This window comes from Tympanuchus pallidicinctus, unplaced genomic scaffold (genome assembly GCF_026119805.1).
Source record: "Tympanuchus pallidicinctus isolate F22 unplaced genomic scaffold, pur_lepc_1.0 scaffold12, whole genome shotgun sequence".
Lineage (NCBI taxonomy): Eukaryota > Metazoa > Chordata > Aves > Galliformes > Phasianidae > Tympanuchus > Tympanuchus pallidicinctus.
The window spans coordinates 15,425,656-15,439,461 of NW_026294637.1; the positions used below are offsets into that span (position 1 = coordinate 15,425,656).

At 37.9% G+C, this 13,806-nt stretch overlaps 1 protein-coding gene across 2 annotated transcripts in view; it reads right to left on the reverse strand.

Moving 5' to 3' along the window:
* The window catches only part of RORA (RAR related orphan receptor A), a 378,614-nt gene that overhangs the window by 96,985 nt on the left and 267,823 nt on the right, over positions 1-13,806 (reverse strand). For both annotated transcript variants that reach the window (XM_052672312.1, XM_052672310.1), the window contains exon 4: positions 2,890-2,919. In XM_052672312.1, the coding sequence (XP_052528272.1) occupies positions 2,890-2,919 (30 nt within the window). The remainder of the gene's footprint in view (positions 1-2,889; positions 2,920-13,806) is intronic.

Consider the following 13,806-nt stretch of genomic DNA (forward strand, 5'->3'; position numbering starts at 1 on the left):
TAAATGCCAGGTGCTCTGCAGCCTTTGGTTCCCTGGAATATCATATCTTTATCATCACCGTTACAACAAAGACACCTGTCTGAATTTGTGAAAAAGCTGGAGCTGTGTATCTAACTTATATATTTTTTGATTCAAGGCATGAAACACGAGAGGAAGAAGGTCATGTTATGAGTATTACTTTGAATTAAATGACTGGAAAATAACCTAAGTGTCAGTCATAATCTTTTTCCAATCAAAAGGAAACTGAAAATACCTGAAGTCCCACTTTGTATGGAAGATGAGATAGGACTTGGTCTCTAATATCTGACTTAGCTATTCTCACACAAGATGAGGGATAACTTAACAAATCAGTATGTGAGCCCAAGAAAGAATAACTCTGCAAATAGACAGCAGATAAGAATTTTTACTTCAGAAGTCTGTTTCAGAGTGAAATATCGCATTTTTGGGTGGACAAAATTTATTCTCATTAGTGCTGCTTGGAAGCAGCAGCATTACAGCCCATGTTTAAAAATGGCAGGTTTTGTAGTGCTCAAAAGCTGTTACAGAGAGAATGTGGAGAAGCAGCCAATGAAAAAGAAAACCTGGATAAAACTTCAATTTGGTGAACCCTATAAACTCAAAAACTCAGGCATTAACTTTATTTTTGCATTTGGGTTTTTGTATAAAATTGATTATTTTTTTTTTCCAAGCCATTCCCAAACTGGTTTTTGATATCTACTTTTTCTATACAATAATAAACTTTCTCTAATAAGGAAGAAATGTTTTTTTCTGTGCAATCTTAAAATGCCAAAGATGCACAACATACATCAATTCCTACTCTATCTGTCATAATGGGAATGTATGTAAAAAAAAAACAACAAATAAAGCTGAATGAATCCCATAGATTTGTTAGCAAATGTAGCCTAGCATTTTCATTACGCCAATTACAGCATATTGATCCTCCTATTTTAATCCTTCCTTAATGCACAAGTTAATCTTCCCATTATTAAGTGAATCTTCCCATTCATACTCCAACAATTTCGTGAAAACTGATTAACAAATTGGGGAGCTACTCTTCGTCAGAATAGCACCCAGTTCTCACTTAGCATAGAAGATGTTGGGATCCTAATTTCTGTCTTCGGTAGTGTACAGGCGTTACATGGTGAACAGTAGCTAATCATCTAGCAGAGCTGATGAATACAACTTTTTGTCATAAAAGACCTCAATCACAGCATCCCCTGAGACACATGTGATCCCATTTTATTAGGCCAGCAGACCTTAAGAACATTCCTATGCTCTCTAGGTCCTTAGTTGTGATTTAGTTTTCCCTATTAAAAAAGTATTGAATATTGGAATTGGCGACGCGACTTTTAAAACAAGTCAGCACGTGGCACTGCTGCACTCAGCTGTAGTTTCAGCTGATTTGCAGGTGGAGTGTTAGACAACACCATGTAGTCATCAGCCTCCATACGAAAGAGGCCCAAGCCTGAGCTAGCACAAATACTGAGTTACTTACCACCTCTAGAGAGGGTGGTCGCTCCAGGCCAGGGTTGAGCTCATGGGCAAGGCTGTGCAAGGAAGCTGTCTGTACAATGCCTGGCCTGCGGATATACAGAGGACTTCAGTCTCCTGTACTGTTAGTCAGTATGAGCTCAAATATTCACTAAATATGTAAGGGTCACATTCTGCTCTCAGAGGCCTATCTGTAGCTCTCATTAAGGTGAATGGAAACCACATTTGCATTCACCCAAACAGGAGCTGACCCTAGGAATGCATTAAGCGAGCAAGATCACCTAATCAGAGCACCGTCACGCTCTAGAACTTGGTAACAAGTAACATTTGCTTCAAAACTCTTATCAAACAGCTTCTCAGTAAAAGCTCTTATATCAAGTAGTTGTATTTAGTAAATCTATATGGGGAGATTTCACAAGTGGCAGACGATATCAAGTCAGGTTTTACATTATGTGAAACATTTTAAAAACAGGAATGAATAAGAATGAAATTATTGTAAGATATTTTGGGCCTACAAAACTGCAGTAAAAGTATTTTAAATGCAAAACTCTGTTCAATTGCATTGTAAATCTTAGTAAATTTTGTGCCTCCTGTTTTGTTAGAAAGCTCTCATAAGACTAGTAGCCTCAGCTTTATCTTCCTGCTATGTGAGATCCTGGGCAAGTATAGTTCCTGCACTAGATTTCCAATGCTTCATGGTATCCAAAGAATCTCAACATACCTCCTTTAGCTACAAATCGTAACGTTTTCTTGGAATTGTGCTTTTAACTCACAGTAGATAAGAGTTGATCCCCAATAATGACGTCTTTGAAGAGGATTCAGAATAAATGTACATGTAAGTAAATGCACACATCCACATCCGTTTCCAAGTTTGCCATTTATGAGGATTATCTATTTATGTGGTTGAGAGCAAAACAATAATCATCTCATTTCCATCAAGAACTCCTTAAAGCACAAGCACAGAATGATTTACCTTATAGATGAATGCATAGGAAGAGTCAAAAGATTTTGAACTAAATAATTTCTTATTACATGAAACACATTGCATATATAACAATATATATATATATACTTCTACATATAATAGAAAAGTCTTTCTGATCAACCGTGTTTTTCCAGATATTTTACTTACCAGGTAATTGTAAGATACACATATTAGAATAAAGAATTCTATTTTTTGTCTTCACATCTTTCCATTCCTGCCCTTTGCCTTAATACACACACACACACATGCATGCACACACACACAGTATATCCAGATAGATGACATTTCAGTGAGGACTGGAACCACCCTAAAGCAGAAAACTTGCCAGCATTTTTAAAATCGAACCTTCCACAGCATGGCCTAAACATGTACTCCACTCATAAAAGAAGGACAAATCAAAAGACATTACTTACATGTATGAGTCTTCTTTGTTACAGAAATACCTGTAGGGAAGAAATGATATAAATGTTAGCAAAATGACCACGACGTAAATTCTTCTGACATGTATTTCATGGTTATACTACTTTATTTCAGGCACACAGCTGCTACTACAAAAGAGGAATGAAAATTATAACGATTGTTATGTTAGGGAGAGAAGGATCTCCTTTCTTTGCACTCAGACTTTAATGCTATATTCTCTCCTTACACCTCATTAATGAATGTTTCAGCATGTATCACTTAAATGCGCTTGCTGGAATGCATATCTACACCGTGCTGAAGCAAATGGAGGACATCCACAACACTATGGAAGCTTCCTTTTACTTCCCCTGGTCAGTAATTTTACCACGCTCATATCAACCAGTACACAACGGTCTACCCAGCCAGAACAGATTTGAGCAGTACAATTCATTTGCTATGTTATTAAGCTCAAGTAGCTCCCTGACTGCAAGTCGTGTCTTATGCTCATTAAAAATGAGTAGCACTCTCAATATGAGTATTAATTGCTGTACTTTCAAGCTAGATACAAGTATTTCCAAACTGTTAAACACACACTTTCTGAAATAATGGCAATGTCTTTATACTACATAGGCATGTGGCAGCAAATCACCAATTTTCCAGCACCAGTAAAATCTGAGGGGCACTTTAAAGAAAGCAACACAATGAACAGCGAGGCAAAATTCATAATACCAAATAAAGATAAAATTAACTCTGCTAAATGTCACTGGAATTCATGCTTGAATACAATCAATATTGTCTCCACTTTAGTAGATAACTGATTCTATACTCAGACTCTGCAGTATTTAAGCTTCGCTTTCCTTGAGGGGAATTTCATGAGAAGTTACTGGAAGTAGAACAAGTATTTGAAATATTTGATTGCCGATTAACACCAGTAATGACAATTAGGAATCAGAATCATTTGTCTTACTGTTTACGAAAGAGGCATTACGAAAGCTGTATCTCCTCAGCTATCCTCTTTCTCCTTTAATCACCAAAAGCCTTTTGGTTTTGAATGATATATTTCTGCAAGTATGAGCACTGACACCACTTTACTAAAGAAAAGCCAAGTCTGCAGGCTCTGGGGAAAGAAGTTCTGAGCAGTTCCTCTGAGTAATTTTGTGAATGGGAAACACTGGTAAGCGATTCACAAAAATGAGACTAAAAGGCCTTGATTAGATATGTCTACTGACTTAGATCTGGAAGGTCCCAGCCAAGCCTACGCGTTCCTCACACAGAAGTATTTGTCCCTGCCCAGCTTCCTTGGTCAGGTTCTACGACCTAGAGGATGTCTTACTGAATAGGAAATGCGAAGGAAATAGGTTTTTAATACAAACACCATTTGCAAAACTTCCTCTGCAAACACTACTGCTGTTGAATTGATACGTCAGTGCATTTTCAGCATTATGGGAGCCATATGTGTGCTTTTCTCAGAAAATAACGCTTTCTGTAAAATCACTTTGAACAGAAAGTGCTTATGCTGTCACTTCTGATTACTCACAGCCTCTTCACAACGGGATTTGCCTCAGCACAAAACAGACTTAGCTGTATTCGCCGACTGAGGGACTACTTCCCCTGATACAAAACAGCGATGGAAATAGCAGCGCTTATATTTTTTGACTTAATTCTTTTTTATCTGAGATGAGTGGTGGGTTTTTCCAATCAAATGTTTCCACAATAATTACTGAGTACCATCTGATGAGCCTTTCAGTTATTTTATATAGATATCTGTAGATAACCTTTAACAATTGTTAAGAGGCAAGGTTTTTTTGTTTGTTTTTTTGTGTTCATTTGTTTGTTTATCATCTTTATAATTACACTGGTAGGTGCAGTGAAATCAAAGTATTTTTCTCTGAACTGAGTTTTTACAGTGACTAATTGCGACCTGCTGGACCCAGGATAAATGTTGCCAGCAGTTCAACAGGATGAGATTTAATCAGGAATCTACGCTTGTATTAAAATAAGTCTAATTTTTCCTTCTAATTTTTATTTTTAAGAAGCCTTCCCTGTCACATCAGTAACCATGAGCAAGTGGAAAATGTGAGCAAAAACATACTGGGCTATCCAAACAGTTACTCAGGTTGGATGTACTGCAGCTAGAGCTTTAAATATTAAACATGCAATGAATTCCTACATCGTAGCACTCTGTTTTAGCTTTAATGCAGGAGGCCTGCTATTCAAAACATCTAAGAAGTATAATAAACTCCTAGAAATTAATTATAAAAAAAAAACAGTCTGAAAACTACTTCATGTAAGACAGGGCTGTTGCACAAGCTTTGGCTTTGTTTCTTTCAGTCAGTGCTAAATCCCACTTACATGAATGTTTGCATGCCTTTCCTACGAGTCTGTATTCCATAAGTCTTATGCAGACAACTCGGTAGTTCTTTTGAAATCCACAAGATCTCTTGAGAAACTAGTTCTGGAAGTTCAACACACATCAGTAATTTAGTTCACAAGAACAGGCACAATTAATTCCCGTTGTTCCTACATATTTCCAGGAATGGATGAATTTACACAGTTTGAGTGGACATGATCTAATACAATGCTGATAGACAAAGATGTATTTATTTGTAGTAAGTGGAGTGCAAGTGACCTACTGATTCCTTTAAAAATGATATAGAATTTTTAGTAGAATTCCATTTTTTAGCATTTCTCCTACGTGCAGCATCATTTCAAAGTACAACATGCTTGAGTAATACGTGACAACTTGCCATTATTAGCATTATCCTAAACTGACGACTTTCCATTTCTTTTTTTAATTAATAAAAAAAAAACCTAAAATACAGAAAGCAAGAAACAACCCTAGCTTCATGTTGTTAATACATCAAGACTTCCTGACTTAACCAACTAGACTTCAAAGTAAAGCAAAGGAAATGTCATGAAAATACCACAATATATCACTGCCATGGTTATCAGTGAGTGAAAGTTTCAGTATTACAGTTATCACAGAATTTATCACTTCAGCAGTGCAATTTGACATTCCAGATAAACACCAAATCTTAAGCAAATTAACTTCTTAGACTTTTCATTGTTGCTATGCAATGCTCTTTGCAACAGCAATCATTTTTTTTTAATGAAAAGAATTCATAGCACATTCCCTTTCCCCCTGCTGCCAACTACATGTAATTTGCCACGATGGGTGATATTTACAAAAAGAGCTTTCTGTACGCAATGAACTTTGAAAAGAGTATCTAACAACAGAGACAGGATATTCTTTTGCAAGAAGTTAGCCTGACTGACCTTCACCAGCCAGCTTCAAATAGAGATAACAATGTCTTCAAGTACAAAAAGACTCAGATATTTTATACATTATAAGCTATTTCTCACAGTTGCCCATCCAAATAAAGAAGCATAATGAAATGCTGCTTACTCTGTGAACCCAGATCCCCGCTGCTGCTGTACAGTTGTCAACTTTCCATATTTCAAGGGGAAAGCATACTTTGATGTACAGAATGATAAACAAAAAGTCCCCTGTCTGGTGGAATACATTACTCTGCAAAATATCAAAGGAGAATATTCTTGAGAGCAATTTTCTTAAAACTCCAAGAAAACCCTTCCTCAGAAGTTTGTATGGATAAAGATATGTGTCACTGGCAAAACCAGGAGCTAATCTTCAGGACTTCTGTTAAGCACTGTTTAGAGTTTGCTTACTTTTTGATGCCCAAGCCCAGGTGATTCTCACTGGTCCAATGGCAGAGTATGCAGTTAAATGATCTGCATGCACGATGCTTTGCTCGTGTGAGTGCAAGCATAAACACCAATACTTTTTGCTTACTTCCACCTTCAATCCAAGCCAGCATTGTGGCTTTGGTATATTCTGGAACTTAGCCCTTTTATGACAGATTGCAAATCGTCAGGAAAAAAAAAAAAAAGATTAAAATTTTAAACTCTATGTCTCCTGCCTAATGTACTGTGTAAAATCAGGAAGGAAATGTATTACAAGCTTGGATCCCACTGTGTTTCGTCCTGTCACTCCACTTTTTTTTTTTACTTTGTCACTACACAAAGCTAGCAATTAAGGTGGGAGATTATATGTAACACTCAGGCACTTGCAGAGAACCTACCAAAGCGGAATAATAGATCTGAGTACATTCAGACAGGAGTTCATTCTTTTAGAAACCCTAATAATGATTCATATTTAAGTCAGTATGGATCTCTGGCTTGGGGGTGCTTGTTGGTCTTTACAGGCAGTGTTTATAGCAACCAAGGTAAAAATAATGTGCATACACGTATGGGAATACAGGGTAGGTGGATTTAACTGAAGAAAATAACGCTGTAAAACAGAATCCTTGTCTAGGGCACTGAGTGGAGCTGTTAATGACTATCAGCACATATTATTGAAAGGGCTTCAAATAATTTTAGCATTTTGATCCAAAAATTGTTAATGGGCATTAATGTTAGTACTGCACTCCAAAGAGAAATAAATGATGTGCCAGGGTAGCAAAGGACAAGGACGGCGTACACCAGGCATCAAAGCACTAGGTACCAGAAAACAATGAACATTATGTAACGAGGGGGGAAAAAAAAGCATTGGTTTTTCTTTTAAAAATAATTTTGAATAGGATAATTGTAATATATATATTAATAATATTCCAGTTTTCCCCAGATTTTTTCACAGCTTTTAATGACTGGCAAAAAGCTCACCACCTGAAATGAGTTTTTCTACAGAGGTTTACATTATGCTTTTGCTATAAGGACCATATGCACCAAAATTCTAGAAATCAAGACTGACCTAAATCTTTCCATCAGTAGTGAAAAACAAAATCTTGATTTTCTAAGATGCACAGCTGTTCCTCATACATAAATACTACCGGAGTATTTCTCAGAACTTTATTTTTGAGATGTTATTCTAGTCCTACTCCAAGAATTACACAATTATTTCAGAATTAGCTACAGAAAAATGTCCACTATTTCTTCAACTTCCTGCCCAAACAGGGATGCAGGAAATTTGACAAAAATAGATTAAAACCCAAGTTTTCTTTTTTCTCGCTTTTCTTTCTTTTTTTTTTTTCTTAATGTATTATCCTTATTTTACCAACAGATGAACTTTTTAGCCCTTGTAGCTGAGACCACCTTCCTGTTTCTGAGACTGACCTCCTGCATCATCTAAGAATGTCATGACTTCATTTTTCAGCAGGTGACAGACTCTCCTACCCAGCAGCCCTTATAATGACAGCAGCATCTCTGAAAACAAATTACTGTAATTCTTTCAAACATTGCAGAGTATTCATAAGAGACAAACAATAACTATCATGAGAGTGATTTGTAATCTGTACAATTTTAAGTTAAAGAATTCGCCAATCCTTTTCAATTTTCCCAAGTCAGTAATGCTTTACAGCCCCTGAGCTGACTTAACACCTCTGATGTCAAAATTACCCAAAAAGTAACGAGAATTCGTCACAACAGAAATTCAGGATACAAGGTCCTCTGTTTAAGGCTGAGGTAACGATATAAATGCACTTACTGTTGGCCCAAAATTAAAATGCCAACTCCTCATTAATGATAAATATTAAACAATCCACTCTCCTCATGACATCACCTTGGACTAGTGGCTACATCCAACTCACTGCTGCAAATCTTGCTGTAAATACTCTGTCCCTAACTGTGTAAAACCTGAATGTAACACTCATTTGAGGCCGGACTGAAGAGGCACCTTTTGATGCATGGCTCCATCCCAGCTGGCACACTGCATAATGAGGTGATGGCATCACCTGATGGCACGGAGAACTTTATTACTTTATTTACTCCTGATGTGTGATGAAGTACTGAACAAAGCTGAGCACAGAATGAGTAAAACTCTTAAGCAATAAAGATGATTTTTAATCAGTTCCTCATCTTTTTTTTTTTTTTTTTTAAAAATAAACTCACCGCATATCGCTCTAAGCTTTAGTATTTCTTTCATCCTCACAAATAAACACTGGAGTAGATTAGAAGCAAAGAGAGGAAGAAACTTCACTAAGTAACCATTATGTTCTTATATATTAGAGGTCACCACATAATGCATAGCCATGGGATAATCCAAGTTTGCACCTTATTTTACATATTAGAAGTCAAAGATAGTTCAGAACTGCATGTAAGAGTATTTTCAGCAGGAATCCATACAGAAAAACTTTGAATGAGCTTTGTTTTAATGACTACTCATTACACAATTGTCTGAGCAAATCACAAAGTAAGGATTTAAAAACAGTCTTGCAGAGCAACACAATTACATTGACGGAATCCAGCTGACTGTACAAAGTTGCATAAATCCAAGCAAACCACTACAGTTCTGGATGTGAAGTAAAAGCTGTTTCCTAAAACCTGTCACAGATGTTACTAATGCTGCTATGTTCTAAGTAAATCAGAGCTCTTACAGTAAGTCACCATTTTACTCAGTGTAACAGAGTCTGCAGAATACAAGCTGCAGAGACACCTCTGCAAGTGCTCCCATTCTTCCTCAGTGACATTCAAAGAACAGTCTCCTTCACCTACAGGATCTGTCCTATCAGCACATCAATGGGAACAAACTATACAGGCAAGAAGCTCTGTAATCCATGCAGTTCCAGTATCTTATTGGAACTCCAGAAGACAGCCAATGAAATCCTCCTACTATTTCTATGACCACAAACAAAACTGTTTATGAGCATGAACTGTTTATGTTCATGAACAGAATATGCTTGTGAAATACACAAATGTGAGAATAAAATTTTCCTTTAGAATCTGTATACATTCAGAAAATATAACAGCAATAACAAAAGATATAATTCCATAATTCATGAGCTGACAAACTCTTATGCTTTGTGAGATGACATCCGGTGTATACTAGTGCTGCAATGGACTACCTGGTCTTTACTGAAGCACACTCATTTATAAAATGAATCATTCCAGAATTCAGTAAGACAGCAACAAATATTTTCCAGCCACAGCATCATATCCATCATATCTCCTTGAAGAACTCACAGTATATTGTGCCATACATTGCTTACATATAATTGAATCTATTTGAAATAGCATTAATATGCCAAATAAGATACTCTAAATTTTATAGAATGAAAGTACATTCTGGAAAATCATTTCCTACACTAGCTACACACTACTCACACAGCTGTACTCATGTAGTAGCTCATGTTCTAGTCCAACTAAAAGTCTTGCCTCTTTGCTACACCTCCAAACATCCTAGAAGTATCTTTGTCCAGTTCTGTCTTATAAAACCATTGTGGTCAGAAAAGATCTCTAAGATCATCTAGTCCAACCATCAGTTCATCACTAATATTGCCTGCTAAGCCATGTCCACATCTTGGTGCACATATACCCTTTTCTTGAACACCTCCAGAGACATGGCTCCACCAACTCCCTGAGTAGTCTGTTCCAATGCTCGACCATCGCTTCAGAGAAGTTTTTCCTAATGTGAAACCTAAGCCTCCCCTGGTACAATTAAAAAAGGCCATTATTTCTTGTTTGATTGCTTGTTACCTTGGAAAACAGTCTGACCCCTACCTCACCACAACATCCTTTCAGGGAGATGCAGAGAGGAACAAAGTCTCCCCTGAGCCTTCTCTTCTCCAGTCTAAACAATTCTAGTTCTCTCAGACACTCCCCATAAGACTTGTGCTCCAGACCCCTCACAGCTCAGTTGCCCTTCTCTGGATACAATCCAGGGCCTCAATATCTTTTCTGAAGTGAGGGGCCCAACACTGAACACAGAACTTGAGCTGCTGCCTCACCAGTGCTGAGCACAGAGGAACGATCACCTCCAGCACCTGCTGGCCGCACCGTCTCTGACACAAGCCAGGATGCCGCTGGCCTTCTTGGTCACCTGGGCACACTGCTGGCTCGTCTTCAGCCAGATTGTGACTAACACCTCCAAATCCTTTTCAGCCTTACAGCTTTCCAGCTATTCTGCCCTAAGACTGTAGCATTGCATGAGGTCGTTGTGACCACGGTGCAGGACTCGGCATTGGTGTTTCTGAATCTCATGCAGATGGCTCCAGCCCACTGATCCAGTTTATCCAGATCCCTCTGTCGCGCTTCCTTCCTTTCCCCCCCCCTGCACTCAGGCAGATCGACGCTTCCTTCCAGCTTGGTGTCATCTGCAAACTTGCCGAGGCTGTCTCGTTCAACTACGTAACACTTCTTTAAATTTCTCTTGGAGAAATATCACCAGATGAAACGTTCCTTTCTTTCCATCACCAAAATTTCCATCTAAGAGCAAGTTTTGGTATTGAAACCCATATAATATTTAAGATTATTTAAGATGGGAACAAATTGTCACAATCAGGTTGATTCTGTCGATTAGTTTGGTATCAAACCCCTTCAAAGCTCTGAAGGATTTTTCATGTGAAAGGAAGCAAATCAGACAGTATCATAGTCTGAACTATTATTTCATAGGAATATAAATTGCTTAAAATAATGATGTGTATGTTTAGCGCTTCATATAAAATGAAAACAAGAATCAAAAAGTAAATCAAAGCGACAGAATGTTTTGGATTTCAAGAACTTCAGTTCACCCTCTTTCTTAAATGAGTTCAAATCAAAGCTGGTATGCAAAATACTTGGTTAGTAGGTGTGCTGCAACATGCCCTACTGGCTTCTTACATCAAAGCATTCCCCCTCTTTTTTGTCTAAGTCAGATGTTCACTTCTCTTGAACTGAAGAGACCATGGAGATCACTGTGATTTCAAAAATTCATTACCAATTCAAATGTCAATTGTAACTGCTTGATTCTCAAAAACAACCATGAAAAGAGAATGCTCACAGATTATTTCCTTCAAATAAACAAAATTTACACAATAAAAAAGAACGGATAATATTTCTTGTTAAAACTTTCCACTAAAAATGTAATTTGTATATTAACCATTAAATTAGATAACCACCTATGTGCATTCAAAGTAAAGTACTCCTTTTAAGTGATCAAATACAAACGTAGACAATTTTCCCCCTCAGAGCCAGTGGTTAGTCATTCTACGGCAAATAAAGTCCTCTTGGAAATCCAGTATAGAACACTAAGCATGGTCTTAATCCATGTCAAAACAACACTTCAGCTTCTACAGATTTAGAACTGCTGAACAAAATGAGGACAATGGACAAATATAATTATCAGTATTGCAAAGATGCTAACGCCAGTAAGAAAAGTGCCATGGTACTATGCCTTGACAGTATCATATTCCAATGTCCTCCAGCAACTGCAAGACAAGGATGGTCTCTTGGACAGAAAACAGATGTATCCATGGACTATTCAAATGTAGCTGGGCAGGCTGTAAAATAGGGATGAAAAAGGATACGCAAGACCTGTGAAGTAATTGGCATGTGCTAAGTATTTTAGCTGAAAGTTGGGCATTTTGAATAGCACAAAACCCCAGTGAAACACAGACAAGGCTTCTGGAGAATCAGGAGGAGAGGAACCTGATGAGATTCAACAAGGGCAAGTGCAGAATCTAGTGAGGAATAACCACGTGGATCGGTACAGGTTAGGGGCTGAGCTGCTGGAAAGGAACTCTTCAGAGAAGAACCTGGCTGTTCTTGCGGACAGCAGGTTGACTATGAGCAGCAGCGTATCCTTGTGGCCAAGAAGGCCATTGGGTGCATTAAAAAAAAAAGCATGGTTAAGGGAGATTATCTTCCTCCTCTACTCTGCAACGGTGAGGTCACATCTGGATTACTGCGTCCAGTTCTGTGCTGCACAGTTCAAGGCAGATAGGGAACTTCCAGAGAGAGTCCAACAGAGCGCCACAAAGATGATTAGAGGCTAGGAACACTTCCCTTGTAAGGAAAGGCTGAGCGATCTGGGACTGTTCAGTCTGGAGAAGGCTGAGGGGGAAAAGTCAAATGGATGGAGTCAGGCCCTTTTCAGTAGTGCCCAGCAACAGGGCAAGGGGCAACAGGCACAAACTGGAAAACAGGAAGTTCCAAGTGAATGTGACTAAAAAATTCTGAAGAATTTTACTTCGAGGGTGACACAGCACTGGAACAGGCTGCCCAGAGAGGTTATGGAGTCCCCTCCTCTGGAGATATTCAAAACTTGTCTGGATGTTTTACTATGTAACCTGCTGTAGGGAGCCTGCTTTAGCAGTGGGGTTGGTAGACTGTATGACCTCCAGAGGTCTCTTCCTGCCCCTACAATTCTGTGATTCTCTATTAAGCTGGAAAAAAAGGTGGGGAGAAGGATGCTATCAAGTGATGCATCAATCCCATTTGTTCTGACATGTAAGTTGCTCTGGGAGATCTCCAATCCAAATATCAATGCAAAAAAGTCCAGGTTAACTTTTCACAACGAACAGGAATAACATACAAGATGATGTAACATACAATCTAAAGTAGCTTTTTATCTTTTTCCCCTCTCCCTCAATTCTTTATGTAACTTAAAATTGTATCATATTATTATAAAGTGCTTTGCTACTGACTTTACTGAGTGACTTACGACCTCTGTGATTGACTAGGTAGAATTGCAGTGTTTGCAAAGATTTGAGTAACTGAGTGAAAAATAAGCTATTCAAAATGTGAAGATTTATCCCACATCAAAAAGCACAAAATAATCGCAGGTACTTTGTTTTCCTTAGTTATTAGTGGGTTGACACTTTTTGCAATACTTCACATCAGCAAGTTAGCTTTTAAATATCCTTGAAAAGCAAATATTAGTTGCCATTTACAGTACAGTGAAACAGAAACCAAGCAGTTATGTAACTACAAGTAATGTATTTGTAAGATTGGGTTGCCAGACTTAGAGTACCAGTCCTAAATCAAACACTGCAAGCAAGGATTTTCTCACTGCATCTCTCTCAATCTGTTTTTGACTTCACCAAGATGACTGAGATCAATTAAAATTTGGGCCTCTATTCTAAAATGGGTTCATGTAATAATGTGCCGAGATCTTTTTAAAACAGAAGATATGAAAGTACCTGTGTATTTCCTTGTGAAAA